Source organism: Hirundo rustica, chromosome 17 (assembly GCF_015227805.2).
Source record: "Hirundo rustica isolate bHirRus1 chromosome 17, bHirRus1.pri.v3, whole genome shotgun sequence".
Classification (NCBI taxonomy): domain Eukaryota; kingdom Metazoa; phylum Chordata; class Aves; order Passeriformes; family Hirundinidae; genus Hirundo; species Hirundo rustica.
In genome coordinates this window covers 9,964,655-9,983,302 of record NC_053466.1, presented here as the reverse complement: position 1 = coordinate 9,983,302, position 18,648 = coordinate 9,964,655, and the positions used below count along the sequence as shown (strand labels likewise).

Below are 18,648 nucleotides of genomic sequence, written 5' to 3'. Positions count from 1 at the left end.
TCACTTGTGCTGCAGGAGGACAACTGTAGAAACCCAGTGGTACCTCCAGTGTCTTCAAGGGGAGCTCTTTGCAGAACATTTCAGGGAATGAAGGTTCCAGCTAACAGCATGCCAAGGCCACTTCCTACTCTGTACCAGGCTCCTTGGGAGGATGCTACAGATCTCCTGCTAGGATCCCACCACAACCTGGGGTTCTGAGCATCAGTGGGAAAAGTGAACTTGATCTTTTGCCACTCTACATCTGTGAGTGATTATAGACACACACAGAGTTCATACTGCCTTGCTATCCGCAAAACCCAAAAATTACCTATCCCAGGTAATTACATCAGCAAACAGACGTACTCTGCTCATTCATTGAAGGGTTTTTAATGTGAAGAGAAACGGAAGCTTCTGACTAACCACGCGTGACTCTGAGCTACATTAAAATCACTCTATTTTCAGCAGTTTCTGAGCTGTTCACACCATCCTAAAAAAAGTCTCCGGTCTTTCAACAGTCCATCCAATAAAGCTGATGTTGTGCACCAGGTTTTCTGGAGGCGTCTCTCAGCTGCAGCTGAAACCTGGCAGGATTCATCTTTTGCCCAAAATCCCGAGCCTTGCAGGAAAACAAGGCCAAAAAGCAGGAATAATCTCAGGTCTCGACAAGCAAAGCTTCTCCCACTGGTCTGACTCCCAACAGAAACACGATGATGATGTCTTTGACACACGAGTCCTGTCTGTGCACCACGAAACAACAATGAAAAGGAGGATGATGCAAAGTCTTCTCAAACAGTCACCCAAAATACAAAGAGAGCGTACAAGAAGCTTGATGCAAAATCCAGAAATAGTCCAGGGCAGTGCTTGGGCATCACTAAAGGTTTAAGGACTACTGGGGATTATGTGGCCAGCCACAAAGTGTCTCGTCAGAGGTCAGGGCTGTTCCCTGCTGCTGGGAGGAGTGAGCAGCCTGTGAGCCCCTGGCAGAGGTTTGGTGATGCGATAAAAACCAGGACAGGGCAGGGCAGAGTCAGGTGGCCGATCGCCGGCGGATCACGAACACGCCCCGCTGCAGCTGCCCCAGGTAGATCCTCATCTTGGTGCTGTCGCTGGTTTTCCTCACCCAGATCTGCAGGAGAGGAAGGGCAAAAAGAACAGGGCAGGGAGATGAATTAGGGGAGAAAAGGGGAGAACTCTCAGCGAGCACTAGACAGACAAATTAACTCCGTGTTTTAGTGTGGGAGCTGGGCACTGCAGGGGGCACAGATCAGTGAGGTTAAACCCCTCTCCCTCCCACATGAGTAGAAAATGAAATAACGTGTCTAACTTCACCTCCTAACTTCCTGCTCAAAACAGTCCTCAAGAAAAACGACTCCTTCAAGCACTATCAGGAAAGCAGGTTCCTCCTGCGACAGCTCACAACAGAGCCGTGGCACTGAGCTCTGCCTAATCAAGACGAAGTCTCTCCAGATCCACAGATCATAAAATTATCTATCCTGGGATTTGCCTAGACAAGTAACTATTAGTCAAATGAAAAGCTTGTTCTGATTCTGTTCCATGAAGCATTTCCCACAGTGTACCACAGAAATTGTGTCTGGAGATAAAAGGGCCTCTCCTTTGAACACCTGCATGGAAGGATTCACACCATGTGCTCCAGAGGACAAATTGCTGCCACCGAGGCAGCCACTTCAGAGAGTTTTTGAAATCACCTTCATGCTGTTTAGATCTAAAAAAGCTGTACTTTAAAAATCAAGTCTGAGCAATTTCCTCGGCATTATATCCTTCTAATGCATTTCAGCATATTTAAATAAATGCATGGAGTAAGAATTATCCACTCCTTAGCACTGCAGCATTTTAGGAGGGAAGTCCAGTATTTCCTACTGCAAAGGATTATAAAATTATGTTAGCCTGTGATTTACCCTTTTTTTCCCCCCATATATTATCTACAGGCCTGGTAAGTAAATTGATTTAACTCTATTATTTTACTTATAAATTGACTTTATTAATAGGACACCTCAATGTAAAATAAGGGTTTAGTATTTGCCTGGATTTCTACTTCAATTATTTCTCCAGAGAAATTAAAATCAACATTCATTCATCATCATCTCCCAACTGCAACATTTCCAAGGATTTGGCATTTTTTGCTTGACAAAATAATTCAAAAATCCATAAACTTTGAGCAACTGTAGGAAACAAACATGTACAATTTTATATTCCACCACAGTATGATGGAATGATACATTAGTTTTGCTGAATTAGAGTAATAACTTTCAACAAATTTTAACGCACCCGTGAGCTCACTACCACTGTTTTAATCTGAACAACCGAGTGCCACAACTGGCACTGCAAGGGAACAGCTCTGACACAAACATCCCACATGCAACTCATCCTGGGGAAAAGAAAGTGTTTTCCCTTGGCTGCCACAACAAATTAAAGTTCCTTTATTGGCTGATTGAGGAGAAGTGCACTCAAGTCTATTATTTCTTCCCCTGAAGTGCCTGGAATCTGCAAGCAAAGAACAAAGCGCTCCCTTTGCCCAACTGCTGCAGGAGCTGGCAAAACACAGGATTGTCCTTCAGAAACAGAGCAAGTCTCTTCCCATCTCAAACAGAGATTTCCCAAGTCAGTTTTATCTTGGCTTCAGCTTCTTTACACACCAGACAGGTGTCTATCTTTAGCCCTTACTAAACCCATGCCTTTCCCCCCTGTGCTGACAAATAAAAGCAGCCACAACCTCGTTGGCACCCACAGAACTGATCACACAGCTGATCTTCGTGTTCTCTTTAGACTCCAGGTAAATAGCTTGGCTCTTGTGGTACCTGCAAAAGGAAAAAAACAAAAGTAAAAAAAAAAAAGGAAATGCATGAATCCATTCTTGATAAAGCTGGACAGAGTAAATTTGAAGTCTGCCTTTCTTTCCACGCCACTTTCTCCATGTCTGCAAAATAGTGGGTGATCTGATTACACACACACACTGCATTTAATGGTATTTTGAAATGCAGGAGGGTCTTGATTCACATTCAACTCTGCACTGAAGGTTACTGAAAACAGATTTCACAGCTGCAAGGGGGAGAGGCAGAGCCCCAGCCACAGCCCAGGGGAACAGTGACTGACAATGCAGCCAGGCTTCAAGGGTTAATCCAAGCAGCCTTTCCCATTTCAGACACAGGATGGATCTCAGAAGGCAACTCCTTCTTTTGCCTGATAAAGTCTAACAGAACAAATCACAGATACTCAAGTTATTCCCCAATACAGACTTACTAGAGCACCACCACCACCAAAAGTGAATTACCCTCAATCAGTGCAGTCTGTGCATTGTTTAGTGAGATCTCAAATTTCTAATGCTGTCCTATTTTGTGAAAATACCCAATATGGTAACTAATGGGTAACTGACTCTGTAATGAGCTGTAAATATCTGCCACAAGGAGGCCGTGACTAAACATATCCACCTCAGCCCATTTAAGATCATATTTTAAGCTCCCTATATTGTTCTTAATGTGTTGTGCACAAAACAGGCTTTGAGATTCATAGCTCTGAATTGTTTGATTCCACTTGCCTCTTTCACAGCCCACACTTCTGCAAGTGCAGCAGTGTGCCAACCCCAAAACTCCGCTTTCTGTTCATTCTGCCTCATTCTGTTCCAGAGGCAGAAATAATTACACTGGAAGAGGTGATTTGTAAGTAAATCATCTTAATCAAGCAAGCACCAAAATACTTTACAGTTAAAAAAGCATGACTCTATTTCCACCTTTCCCCTAATCATGATTTTATCTGGGCAATTCAAGCTGCAGAATCCCTGCACAGATATTCCCTCAGTAGCTACCCAGTGCAACCCCCTGCAGCCTGACTGCCCTGTGCAAAATGCATGGACTTATTTAAACTTTACAGTTATTTCTACAATAACCATACTGTACACGTGGAAGTCTTCCAATGGTTTATTCCACAATCTCTTCCTACTGGCTGATGCACTCAGAATTTTCACACTGCTTGCCAGTAACTGGAATGAGTGTCAGCTTTGAGCCTTCCAAACATACTCATTACCCATGGAGGGGGAGAGAGAACAAAAAAAATCCCCAAATCCTGCAACCTTTAAAACAATGGTTGGACACAGGTATCCTTCTCATTTGTTTTGCCAGAAACAATGTCAGCGGGTTCCAGGGCAATGTAAGAGCAACAATGATCTGAGCCAAAAAAATCTGTTTAGTGAGTCCAGATGTCATTAACTGATACAGAGGAACTCAATAAGCTACTACAAACCCCAGACCTCACTAAGATGAGACAAAAGTCTCAGTCCTGCAGTGCCCTACCACACCATGCTGGGAGTACTTAAACAAGAGTTTTGATCTTGATAGAATCAGCAGGAGTGAAGGAGACGCCAGAGCAAACAGCAGCTCCCAAGTGTTAGCTGTGCCCATACACATAAGAAAGTATTTTTTCCCCCACTTTCAATTTTTGATTCCCAGTGAATGCCAAAGCTGATGACACACGTGTCAGAGGCTTCATTCAGCCCTTGGATTTCACATCATGAGTGACTCTCCTTCAGTAAATTAATGCTAATTGTGCCCAGAAAAGGCAAAGTCAGCAGTGTTTCACTGAAGAGTTGTCTCAGCTGTCTCACACTCCACGCTCACACACACAGGGCAGCTGAAGGCACAGCACCCTGGGCCATCAGTTACCTGGTCGTGTCTCACCCTTTTGCCAAGTTTATGTATTCAGAGAGGGACAGGATTGAGGAAATTACCTCAGATGAAAAATGCAATGGGGTTTAAGTTGGCTTTCAAGAAAGCAAAGAGCCAAACAACTCTCGCTGTTGCAGGAGGCAAAACACACCAAGTGAGGCAGGCAGATGTAATTCCATTTCCTGCTATAAAATATTTCACTGAAAGGCCAAGATTTCCAACCACAACTCCATCAGAAGATAGGAAAAAAAATCCCTCTGCATTATTGTATGCAGCAAAGCTAAGAGCAAAAAGATGGTTTAAACTGTGGCTTAGGATTTGATGGGGGAGCACAGGGCTCTGAGGATAAAAACTGAGTCTAATTCCACTTTCACCTGAAACACTCCACTCTGGAGACATCTGTGAAATGTCTCTGCAAGACTTCAGGGGATTCGTTACTGGCCTTAAACATTCCCTGTGTTCAGGTTATTGTCATGCAGGGCTGCATCAGGAAACAGAGAAATTCATTCCTGGGCTGTCAGCTTTAGGATTTCTGTGCATGCCAGCACTCCTTATGCACCTTAGGAAGAATTACCTTCCCCCTACCAAGAGTTATTTCATTATTTTTAAACACCAGCTACTCTGCCCAACTACTATTATCAATCAAAAAAATGTAAGCAGGATTATTACAATCAAAGAAATACAAAATACTGATTTTAAAACAGAATAAGAACAAGGCAGGCAGGAAAGACAACAGCTGGAATTCCTGGCAGCAAGACTCCCAGGACAAGTGAATTCAGCAAGATGAAAACATCTGTTAAGTGTTTATGCCCCAGCTAGATACCCTTCAGAGAGAGCTGGTGCTTTGGTGAGATTCTGGGCTCACTGAACCCTTCCAGGTTTCAATTTAATGGGAAGTTTTGAGCTTTACTGACAGATTACTTCAGACGCCTTTTTCTCCCTTTCCTTCTTTTTTTACTCATCAACACTTTTCAAGCACTCCACATGCTTCAGAATTCTGAAGAAGCGTTATCCAAATATATCCTAGGGACAGTCACTTTATACACACACAAAAAAATCATTAAATAAAAAAAAACCAAAAAAAACCCAAAACCCCTTGATGAATCTGTGGAATAAGTAGCTTGTTCAGATCTTATCTGTTTTATGCCTCATGGATGTTTAAACTGAGGGAGCAGCTTTTATGAGAGCTGTGTACACTGAACTCTCAAACTTCAGTCAGAAGGAATAACTGACCAACAGACCAAGGGAATTGCTGTATTAAAAAAAAAAAAAACAAACACAAAAAAACCCCACAAAAAACCAGCTTCACACCTACTTCTGTGATAAAATTACAGCCTTGTCACTTGTTGTTTTGAGCCACCTAAGCTACAAATAAGCAGATGACTTTTTGAAAGCATATTGTTTTCTGCTCAAGGAGTTCAATATTGCCCCCTTGATTATCCAGGTTTGCAAGTCTCATGGATTAAGTTTAAGATCTACTAAGATTCCTCTGCAGAATTTAATATTTTCCTTGTGTTTTGTGAGGCTCGTACAGCTGTATGGCCATAAAACTCAACAGAGATAAATCCAATCAGCAATTCTGAAGTTGCCTCTCCCAGGTGGGTTTGATCTTTAAAGGTTATTTGGATTTATTAGGAGCATTTTTCATCCTGAGCAGCTGGTGGACGGCATTTCTTCTGCCACCTTGTGGAATGCTGGGCTGGTGTTCCACAGAACTGAACCTGAGGAATGGGATTACTGCTGACAGCAAATTGTGGAGTGTCTGTATCCAATCTGGGCAGCTTCAGTCACATCCCACTGTGGCTGCTGCTGCCTCTCCTACCTCATATCAGGTCTGATTTCCTAAGTGCCACAGTGGGCCATGGGAAAGACTCAAGTCTCCTTTTATTGGAGCCACCAGTTATCTCTGAAAGCCTACAGGGTGTGAACACTCCATCATCACCTCTGCTTTACTGCAGCCACGAGGAGCTTGTGGAGGGAGCAGCAACCCTCTGCCCAAAAGCATTTTTGCCCACCAACTCTGATCAGAGCCATTTCTCTTTGCAGCCTCTGCCTCCTCACTACACAGCACACAGAGTGATGGAAACAGAAATCCCCCAGGCCTTACCATCTCTTGTCGTAGTAGAGTTTGCCATCTTCTATCCGAGCTTCAAATCGCTGCGCCGGGGACTCTGCTGGTGTAGCTGGGAGGTGCTCGGGAGAGGAGGGGGAGGCTGGGGACAGGGGAGACACTCTGGTTAAAGACCAGCACGTGCCCATCTCACAGCAGCACATCTGACTGCAAAACTGCACTTAATAAGGTCAGAAATAACAAGCAGAGAAAGCTGCAAACTCAAATGTGCATCGGGAAAATATTATTTATTGTGATGAGTAACTCGACCTCTGCCTCACTGAAATACTGCATTTATCTGAAAAAATATTCACGGGTTAAGTGATGGACAATATGTCCTTGATTCTGTTTTAGTTATAAACCACGGTTAATTAGTTAAATATGGTTAAAATTACTGAGGCAAGTTAGTCCCACTCTGTCTTGAAATAAAATGTATAGGAACACCTAGAGAGCTGGAGGCATAAAACCTAAGTGGTCAATCCTTCAGTGGAGCTGACAAGCAGACAAGGTGCCCAGATGCACCTGAATATAATGGAAAAGCTCTTTTCCCAGTTGGATTGTCCCATGCCCAAGTGCTTCAGCCACCAAAGATGCTCATGTCCCCCTTCCCATCCCTGGCAAACATCAACACCACACAAAGAACAGCAATTCCACAGCCAAACTGCACAGGCAAACATCTCCAGCACCATTCTCCACACCGAGCAGCACCCCTGTGAACGACTTCCACTGCATCTGTAACTCACCTGGTCTCTTGGGTGATTTAAGCTACATGGGAAGAGAGCAAAGCAGTGTTAGAGATGTGACAGGAGCCACAGAAGCTGCAGTGACAACTTAAGGTATCTGACTTTCCATGCTTTGATTGTTTCTATTTTTTAACCAAACACAAACACATAACCAGAGCAGTGTGCTCTAAACAGCCAAAGGTGCAGATAATCAGTATAATGACCCAAAAGGCCAAAAAACTGTACCTGACCCACTCCAATGAGTCAAACCCATCTAACACGCTATTTTTGAATGTGATACAACACTTCTCAGGAAATAAATCATTAGAGAAACCTCAACAGCTGGCACAAAACCAGTGTTCCACTACCATCCCCAAAATGCCCTAATGAGCAGCTGATATTCTAAGAAATTAGATCAGCCTTCAAGCGTTCAGCAAGAAAACAAGATGTTAATCAACACCAGAAAAACCATAAACACGCACACTGCCCCCTATTCAGCTTGCTGAAATCTTGTGATAGCAGGGAGAAAAAAAAAAATTAATGAAAAAATCCTCCCCCACACTGAGGCCTAAACCAAAGGCAGCCTGTGATCTCCCAGAAAAACACACTGACATCTGTTCAGCCATGAGGAAGAAACTCCTTAACATAGCTCATCCCCTGCTTCACACAAAAGGTAACATTTTTAGATGACAGTCATTCAAATTAGGTTAATTAAACCTCAATTAAAAAGAGGAGATACCATCTTGCTAAATCTTTTACTGTGCTACTTCAGAAAGCCTACGGGGATGAAATAGTCCCACATCTCAAAAGTGAACATTAAAGAGAGCTCTGTTCTCTATAGGAGAAAGCATTTGCCTTCTCTTTAAAATGAAGAAATGCAGTCAAGCAACAATCCCTACCTTATTCAGCGTTCTTAGGTCTTCCATTATTTGCTCATCAGTCAACAAATAATTTAGCTGAGGTATCCAGAATTAAGGTTTCCATAAGCTCTTCACAAGGAAGGCTGAAAATTAAAGGTCAGTGACATTTCACTTGAATAAGTGTAAGCCAAAAGGTTTCCAGGATTTTAATAAATGTCTCACTTGAGCTTTTTCTTTAGCCAGAGGAATTAATTACAAGTCCATCCCCATGATCTTAGCAGCAGAGTGCAAAATCATTTTAACTTACTCAGACACAACCATCAATGAAAAACCTTTAGTGCACTGACATTTACTTCATGGAAGCATCAAGCACCAGCATTTTCGGTGTTTTTCATCTTGTATTTCTGTGGAGAAGAATCTGTGAGCTGAAACAAGACTTGCTTCAGGTTTTTTACAATGAAGCTAAATCCCACCTAAACCTAGTTAAATAAAACTTTGTGTGGATGGGGATAATTAAAAGCCTACAATGCAGCTGAAAAACAAACCCAAAACCTCTGAAAATAGAAATTGGTGTATTACAGTCTTATCAGAGCTCTGCTGTACTTTCATTTCTTCATAGGAAGCATTTAGCCAAAAGTATTCAAAGTATTAAACTCAAGTTAACAATTGCTGGGCTGCATTTCAAGGATTTTGGTTCTGATGGACTTTAATCCTCTCCCAGCGAGCAAAGGCAGAGTTCCACGGTGTGATTGCTGTATCATGCTCAATTAGCAGGTCATATTCACTATGAAACTCATTTATTTTGCCTGAGATAGGGGCACTAATAAATGACTTTTTTTTTTCCCTGAAAGAGTGAACAGAATCTCCAACCAGAAAGAGGTTAATTGAAACTGGAGATGCCCATGACCATCCTGCATGAATTCCAGAAGTTCAAGGTATGATATTGCCTTCAGAAAACGAGAGCCACTCAGGTAAGTTTTTTTAATCTAAGACATACAAGTCTAGAATCTAATAAGAAGCCTCTGCAAAGCAAATACCCTCGCTTTCCTCTCCAGGTGAATTTAATACACAAATAGAAAAAGTGTCTATCATCACAGAGGAGCTAAAAACGTATTTCCAGAAGCCAAGTAATGTTTTAATTCCGAGACACGAAGCAAGGCAGATCCTAAGGATTACTGACATGCTTTTCTGTCTCTTGTGATACAAGAAAACAAGATGAATCTTCATATTTTCTTATTCAAAGAACAAATCTAGCATCCTTGCTTCTTGCTATGCACCTCTGGATTAGAGGTCTGAAGCTTTTATCAGAAATGGAAAAACTATTTTGATATGACAAGTATGATCTTTCTGGTAAATGCTTTGTCACGTCTTGAAATGAGAAAAGCTCTGGTTCATGTAAAAAGCCATTTACTATCTATGGAATCAATTATCTCAGCATATATACATCTCTAATGTTCTTTTAAAGCTTTCTTTTGTGAAATAAATCGCCTGTAGAATTCAAATGATTCTCACTGACCAAAAAAAAAAAAAAAAGTTATTTCATGATACTGTAAGGATTAAGTTAGGATACCAAGGGATCTCCAAACACTGGTTTCTATACATGCATTGTATTCTATATATTCTATAACTGCTGTATTGCTTCAGAACACAATTGTGCTTCAGCATTTCCCAGGTTCAAATCTGATCCTGGCATGTAATTTCCTTTTCCTCGCTGTACAAAACAACAAAGGTGTGGGGAGCAGAGGGGCTGCAAACCCAACAGTGAGTCCATGAAAGGATATCAGGGGCAGGTTTCCTCCTCTTGTCTGGGATAGGAACTGGATCATTTGGTCGCCGTCTCAGTTTCCTCGTCATAATAGGCTTCACTTCCATTGAATCTGTAGAGTAATGAAGTTGGAGAGCTGATAAGACCAGAGAGAAAGGAGTAAGCAGCAGCAGCTTTCCTACACAAGGCACAAGGAAAATAATCTTCCCTCTTTCACACAGCAAATTGGATTTCTTTTTTGTTGCTGTTGTTGCTAGCTTCCAGCATGGAAGTGCTGCCAGTGAATCCAGGTTCTCTCTCCCATCAGGTCACTGCTCAGTGCCACTGCTGCAATGCCATGGTTACAGCTGCTCCAGGTAGAGATAAGCAGCACAATGATGCTACAAGGGTTCAAGGCAAATTCCCTTCATGCTCATGCTATCTGCTTGGGAACAGATTTAAAAGGCCAAGCTCATGGAGCTCTTTCCCAACCCAACTCGGATCATTAATAGCATGTAAAACATCAGCTACAAATCAATTGCTCTTTCATCCTCAAGGCAGGAAAATAGCTTTGTCAAAAGATTAGAGAAAATTTCTGCATTGAAGACTGATACAAGTCTGCTGGAGTGATTTCAAACAAACAGTATTTAAATTCATTTTATCAAAGAATGATTAATGAAATGAGCCTAATTAATAACACACAGAGCAGCAGTTGACAGGAAGTAAACTGCAGCATATGCCCTAGGAAAAAAGAAGGAGGTCTGTTAAAAACTTGAACACCAGTCTCATCACCAAGTAATTATCTGAACTTAGTTTGCCCAAATGCCCACAGATAACCTTTACTGAACAGCTCCACTCAAACACTCACAACTCATTGCCTAATTCATGAAGATATGTTGACCTGGCAGCCAAGAGACCACATCATAAATACCAAACACATCGTTCCACCTCCCTTTCTATCTGCTGAGATTTATTTGGTCATCTCTAAGCACCCCTGAATCACCCCCTGGGAATCACCCCACTTCAATCTGGGAAGCCCCTTTGGCTCCCACTAGACACAAAAACCTTGAGCAGCTCTGCATGTGCAAAATACACCAAATTCCTTCATCACAAGGGTGAACAGGGATGACCACGAGACCAGATTTCATAAATAAATAAAAGAAGTCACTAGGGAAACATAACTCAAGATGCTTTCCAGTCCACATCAACCCTAAGAGTTTGTACTAAGCCAAGAGCACCATTTAGTACACCAAAACAGAGTTTAATTCTCACTTCTGAGTATTAATTAAAACATTAGTTTATATAAAACCTGTAGATACTATACAGGAAATATATGAAGGGTGTAACTCATGGACAGGCCTCAGCAACAAAGCCACACTATAAGTTCATGAAGTGAGGGAGCTGCTCTCAGCAAGAGCAGCAAGTCAGACTTTTAGATCAGTACCACAGCAACAGAATTCTGCAGGAATAATTAACCCCTGACTTAGCTCCCCTGTGTCCATTGCCACAGTGCACTGCAAGGCACCAGGGGTACCAGCTGTCTCAAAAAAATCTGTGCATTTCACACAAATTTTCTGCAGCCTGGACACAAATGTAACCCACAAATCTTTTTTTTTTCCTGGTTTTAAGCAGCAGATTTCAACCTCTGTTGTTTGGCTTTCTTCAACTGCTTGACCACCCACTCCTGCAGGAGAACGGGACACAGCTTTAGAACCTGTCATCACTGGTTAGGTCACTACTGTGACGTATCTCAGTAGTTTTATTGCCAGATCAGGGAACCAAAGCAGCCTCCTTCCCTGCATGTAAGCAAGCCCATCATCCCCTCTGCTGCCCCACTGGCACTGCTTGATCCACCTGTTAACAATTCACTGAAATTTGGAGCTGTCTCTCCATTAAAAGACCAGCAATCTGTGCTCTGCCCCGTTGGCATTTCCCACCAGCGCTGCCATCTTTACAGCTCTTTTCCTAAGCAGGAGCAGAGTGGATAACACAAATGACAGGTGCTTATCTTCTTTACCTCCTGTTAATTCCATGGTTAGCTTTTCATTCTCAATCATCTTCTTCTTCTCTTCCAGCTCCGCTATCAGATTTTCCTTAAGCTCAATTTTCTTATCTTCAAACTCCTTTGCTGCTGCTTTCTTTTCCTTCACGTAATTTTTCTCCACCTGATCTGTCTAATGCAAACCCAAGGAGCAAGAAGGTTAATTAAGGACTCAAGTTAATGACATCACAACAGCTTTTCAAATGCTTTATTGATCAGCTTTCCAGTTCATAACTGGTCCTAAAGCTCTAAATATTATCGATATTCACAATCTACAGAAAAAACATCTAAATATGACTTAGCGCTATTATATTGGCAAAAGAATCATTTGTATAAAGACATTTTACTGTTGCATAACAAATCAAGTCCCTAACAGAGAGCTCTGCTCATTTATAAACAGCACTTATCACCTTCAACACCCTTTTTTAACCAGGCCAATGCACAGCCAGATACAAGAACCCAACAGCAAATATTTAATTCTATTCTAACAACGAAGTGCAGAGGTTACTTGAGGTAATACCAGCAGTAAGCTCTACTACATCTCAAGTGTAACAAGCCAGCTAGAGGAAGAAAATTTCTTTTAAGCCTTCTGGGAAAACAAGCCCAAATACTGGCTGATGAAACAAGGTTTATGCCTCTTCCATCTAATTAATGCATATTTTTGATAAATTAAGAGTACTTACTTCCAGCTGCAGGAACAGTTCTGAAACACAAGAAAGACTTAATTTATTACCTTCAAAGCTGCACAAAATTACTTCCTTAACATTTTAAGCCATTGAATATTGCAGCCAAGAGCGGCAGTGAAGCCAATAATGCATGTGCTTATCCAATCTCTGCTCTGACTTCACAGCTTTATGCTGAAAATAAACTGACTATGAAAAAGTTCCACAGATACACACTCTTACTGGAGGTTTTTTACAGATTGTCACCTCACTGAAAAGCTTCCACTATTCCACACTATTCAGTTCAGTTCGGAGAAGGCTGTAGTAGCAACACTGTACTAGTCCATTATTCAAAAGAAAATTTGTAAAACAGTAATAGACATATACCAAATATAAGAATGCTGCGATAAAAATCAAACTTTCTATTTACAAAGCGTGAAAGCAGCATTATGTAGATAAACAAATGCAGGTAAATCTAAACTGCTGTTTTAATAGACCCCAGCAGGGCAAGGACCAACATAAAAGATCTTTATTCCTGTCGTAAAAGGCAGTTGGATTTTTTAAATCATAAAATTCCAAGTGATCACCACCTGCCCTCCTGTGGAAGACCGCTGCTGCTGCAGCACTGCTCCTGGCTAGCCAGAAATACCAGTTTATTCTTAGGCTTAATTTTATCAAAACAGCCCAGGCTCGCCAGGATGCAGCTCTATGAAAGGTCTTTCTGGAGGACTTTTCCAACCTAAATCATCAGTGAAATTCATCTCAGGAGACAGGTTCCTGTTAACAAGAAGTTGTTCAAACCCCTTCAGTTCCTCAAGCAAATCCTTTACCTTCCCAAGCGCTTTCAGAAATAGAGAACTGCTTTCTTTTGCTACAGGAGGAGCAGCTGTATTTCTTATATGCACATAATGTCTTCTATAAAAGGCCCTGCTTCAACAGTCAAGGTAAGAAACTGCTCGAAAGGGAACAAGAAAGACAGCAAGCAGCTGGATCTGAGTCCCAAGCCATTCCTCTGCAGCAAGACAATAAAAACACCCAGAAGGAAGAGCTCTGGGTATTTTAAAAATTAACTTAGGCCTGCTCCTTGAAACAGAGCAGTACACAAAGTCCAGGCAGTCCATTCCATGTCACAGCTGTGCAGCAAATCCTCTGTATTCACTGTTCAAAAACAGATCTTTGGGAAAGCTCGTGCTCCTAACTTCCCACTCCTGCAAACTGAAGGAGACAGGGCACCCAAAGGCTTCAGCAAGGGCCACAAAGCAACAAACCAAAGTGGGACATGGTGGGTTAGCAGATAAAAATGGAACCATCTTTTTACTTGTGTTGCTTTGCTCCAGCCAGTTCCTTTTCTTTAAAGGAAAGAATTACTCCTTTTTTACTTCAGGTGTTATACAAAACACACATTTAAGTTATTTGCAGTGTCTTGGAGAGAAATTCTACTTACCTGCATTTCGTATCCTTTCTTTGTACTGCTGGTCCAACTTTTTCATCCTTTTCTGATATTCCTGAAGAGTACCTAGTGGAAATAGATTATAGATTCCCATTGCATTTTTTTTCCCCAAGGAGTCATACACCACTCCAAGTACATTCCCTGCTTTTGTAAAAAGTGGATTACTCCTTTTAAGAAGTGTTTTAGCAGAGAGGCTTAACTACAAATGGAGTTAAGATGGAGAAAAGAGGGGAAGCAGCTGACATTTTTAACTCTGCAGCACGTCTGAGAGCCAACATGCAGTGAAAAATGTTCCTCCCATCCTTCTATGCCATTTGAAAAGTGCTGAAAATAAAAAACAAAGCTACTCTTCAAAGCTTACCTTCCTGCAATTGCTGTAGCTGCCTCTTCAGAGATGCCAGTTTGTCCTGGTACATCCTGCAAACACAGCAGGAAACTTTAAACACCAAGCACACACAGTTTATTCCACCATCTCTTGAAGTTACTCTTCTACACAGAATCAAAAACTTTCTGGAACTTCAGGAAACAAATTAACTACAAACTAAAAGAATTTTATTCCAATGAAAGGTTCTCATTCTGTCTTAAGAATTCTGGCACTTCTTTGTGCCAGATAAAATAGGGTTTGGGGTTTTTTTATGTTGAAATCTAAAATGACATTTGGATCTGCAAACATCAAAAACTTTAGTGCAAGAAGGAGTCTGCTATATCTCAAGCTTTATTAGCTTTATTTGCTCCCCACATTATTCTAAAAACCCACCAAAGTCTATTCCTGGTGCTGCTGCAAACCTGCATTTCTTCTACCACATATCTGTGGTTTAACACTGGCCAAGTCTTCCTGACCTGTATAAAAACAGGTCTCTGCCAGTAAGTAAGAACTCAAAATACTGTAAATGCTCCTAAACACCATGAGGAAGCTATTTCAAGTCTCCCAAACGTCCATTTCTAGTTCAGGACTAGAATTCAATTATTTAAGGCATTTGGATAGGCATTGTACTTTTCCTTAGCTTATCTAAAGCAGAGCCTTTATTTGAAGGATCTGTCTGCAGCAGGATCCATTTGCAGCTGTTCCCAGAACTCATAATTATTTCTTTGCCCAAAACAGCAGCAGCCCTTAATTCTTTTGATTTTGCATAGGACAGAGGAAGTAGCTGGGGGGAGCAGACATACAAGAATATGGATTCATGAGCTATTCTGTTGGGGTAAGCACTTAAAACTCCCAATGTTGGCACAAAACTTTGCCAAGTTTTAGGCAATAAATATCCCAAAACCCACAAGTAAATAGAACATCACTTTACTTCCATTTATAATGGGTTACTTACTGTTCTTTCATTTCTACAAAGTCCTCCTCCTCGTGCTTTGCCAGGTCAGTTTCACTGGCATCCTCAGTGTCTAAAAGAGGCAAGAAAAAACTTGTTAAAATTTAAAAAAAATTATTAAAAAGCCCCCAAACTAAGTGGTAAATTATTTAAAAACAATGAAACAGGCAAACAAAAAAGAAATCCCCAAGCCTCAGGCAATTTAGCATCAAACACAACCTTAGAGATGAATTCAGGTGGGAAATGAAACATTTTCCTGCAACTGTGAGTTTTACAGTGCAGCTTCACATGAACAACTTCAACTTCAGAGAGCCTGGGAATTTCTTCCCGTTTAAGACAAGGGGCTCTACATTAATACTCACACACAGGTGAGACACAAACAGCCTAAAGACTCTGGAAGACATCTCACAAACCTGTTACTGGAGTTCCAGCCACTCACCAAAGAGAGCAGTTACTGGCTGGGACCTGAATTTCTCAGCTATACTTCATTTACTACTTCAACATTCAAATACCAGTGCTACCATAAAGATAGCTACATTTTATAAGTAGACAGTATAAACTGTAAATAAAGTAAATCACTGTGGGACTGCTCATTTTCTGCTAAGACTTCTCAAACTTCTATTTGTAACACACGGTTAGCCAAGAATGCATTACCTGTCCAAAGAGGGGTTCAGTGCCTCTAGACTTTACAGGGTACAGCTGAGAAACCTAAACCACAGCTAATTCCCTACACATGGAAGGGAGACCCAGCCTCCTAAATCTAACCTTTCTCAGGTTTTTCTTAAACTACAGTTTAAACTTAAGATGAAATTTAATGCACCAATGATAAACAAAGAAGTTCTTTAACTGCAAGAAATGTACTTAAATGTCTGGGCCACCACAAAGGACTTCCATCCTCTGTTGGGAGAGCCCTGCCACCCTCTGCATCTTTATCATATCATCTCTAACCAGGCCAAAGGAGATGGAGGGCTCTGCTGCCAGCAACAGCCACTCTCCAAGAGTCCTTCTACATCCCCCTTATCTGTCATTTTATGTCCTCTACGCTCCTAGATACTCTGGGTTTTACTCAATTTCCTCTTCTCCCCCGCTCTCTGGTTCTCGTACTGTCACATCCTCCTGCACTGCTACACTTCTGTCAACACCTTCTCCTCCCTTAGCCGTGTCCTTCCCCCTTCTCACCACGGAAATAGGACCAATACAGAGGATTTCCCCACTGTTTTCACTCTGCTGTCCCACTCAGCCCCCCTGCTCAGCGGTCTCCCCGCGTTCCTGCTCACCTGGGAAGCCACAACTCCACCTCTCCAGCGGCTTCGCTGTCTTACTCTTCCGCGGGGAACCGCTGCAACCTGGCACGTCCTCGTTTCCTTCGGGTGTTCTCGCCGCTCCGAACCCTTTAAGCGGCCAACCCTTCCCCAAACACCGTGCGGAGCCGTTCCCTTCACCCCACACCCCCACGAGAGCCCCCGCTCCATCCCCCCCCGTCCCCGGGCACCAACCCGCCCCCTCCCCACACACCCTCGTCGGAGTCGCGGGCCCGGGCGCTCCTCTCGCCGTCCTCCTCCTCGGCGCTCTCCAGCTCTTCCTCCTCGTAGTAGTCGGGCGCGGGGGCCATGGCGGGGGCGGGCGGCCCCGGCGGGGCTGCGGGCGGCGCGGACACGAGCCCGGCCGCGCTCATGGCCGCGGGCGGGACGGGACAGAGCGGCCGCCGCTCGGCAACCGCGGCGGGAACCGCGGCCGCGCTTCCGCTTCCGGGCGGCGCCGGGGCCGCCGCGCCCCCGCCCGGCCACCGCGGGCCCTGCGGGTCACAGCGGTACGGGTTCGAGTCCCGGCCCCGCCCGGTGCGGGGCACGCGGTTAGGCTGGGCTGGCGGCGGCGTTTAACTCCCACCTGTTCATGGACCAGGCTCTGCTCGGAGGAGCCAAGAGACAGGACGAGAGCAACGGGCAGAAACACGCACAGGAAGTGCTTCTGTTCTTCACTGTGCAGTGGCCAAGCAGGACAGAGAGGCTGTGGAGTCTCCCTCACTGGGGATATTCCAGAACTGTGTGGACACAGTCCTGTGCCACGTGCTGGAGCAGGTGATCCCACTGTGATCCCTTCCAACCTGACCCATTCTGTGATACAGACACAGCACAGCTGTTCTGCAGACACAGAGCAGGATCTTGCCTCGGTCGGGATGGACTCATTAGGACACTTCTACTCTTTTGAATTTTATTATATTTTAATAAAGAAATTACTTCCCTGTTCCTCCATACTCTCAGCAGAGCCTGACCACAGACAGCACTGTGATCTCACCCAGGTGAATCAGGTGCCTCCTGCCAGTGAACAGCAGCTTTTGTTGAACACACATCTGGCAGATACGGGTTATTCTCCTGACTACGCACTGCTACAAAATTAAGGATCAAAGTACATATCCCGTGGTGAGAGTCATACGTAGGATTCCACTCCCATCTGAAAATGCCTCACAGTGGTATTTCAGACTAAATATCTCATGTATCTCATTTCTGCAGCTCAAATTCACCTGGGAAGGACTAATTAATCTCATTACCTCCAGCACAGCCACACTAATCGCTCACCTTCAGCTGGGAGGTACATTCCTCACATGCACAGCTTATTGACTCACTGAGGCACTACAAACACCTCACCGAGGGGAAGGAAATGGGTTTGATCTGAAGCACTGAGCTCCAAAACCTACAGCTTCCCCAAACCCGCCGAGCCGGGTGCTCAGCGCCCAGAGCAGCACCAGGTCACACCGTGTTCTGAAAGGAGCAGTAATAACGCAGCGCAGCCGCTCGGCTTGCCTGCCGATCACCCCAAAGGTCTGTTTGCCCAGACTGACAATTTTTAACTCGGAACACCCATGCCAAGTATGCTCCATGCCTCTTTCCTTAAGTCAATATTGCCTCTAACAGGGGACAAGGCTGAGGCACGGCCAAAAGTCCCCGCAACCACCCCCCAAGCAGCTCCCAGAACTTCTGGGGGCATTTTTGGCTCAGGGGAGAGACACCACCAGAGCTGCTCACCACCTCTCCTTTCCCAAGGAATGTTGTGGGTTACCAGCACTTTGGAAACCCCTCCTTTCCCCTTC

At 43.4% G+C, this 18,648-nt stretch overlaps 1 protein-coding gene across 2 annotated transcripts; it reads right to left on the bottom strand.

The window, feature by feature from the left end:
• Positions 1-350: 350 nt before the first annotated feature.
• Positions 351-17,235, bottom strand: SUDS3 (SDS3 homolog, SIN3A corepressor complex component). 2 transcript variants are annotated; one of them, XM_040081070.1, is made up of 13 exons: positions 17,076-17,209; positions 16,838-16,951; positions 15,564-15,633; positions 14,606-14,661; positions 14,239-14,310; positions 12,816-12,835; positions 12,109-12,265; positions 10,129-10,224; positions 8,387-8,448; positions 7,509-7,530; positions 6,763-6,868; positions 2,711-2,795; positions 351-1,105 (listed from the first exon to the last, which is right to left on the bottom strand). In XM_040081070.1, the coding sequence occupies exons 1-13, from the start codon at positions 17,170-17,172 to the stop codon at positions 1,007-1,009; spliced, it is 1,056 nt and encodes a 351-aa protein (XP_039937004.1). In that variant the 5' UTR covers positions 17,173-17,209; the 3' UTR covers positions 351-1,006. The 2 variants fall into 2 exon arrangements, with proteins under 2 accessions (XP_039937004.1, XP_039937005.1); XM_040081071.2 differs by lacking the exon at positions 16,838-16,951 and having other exon boundaries at positions 17,076-17,235.
• Between the last annotated feature and the right edge of the window lie 1,413 nt (positions 17,236-18,648).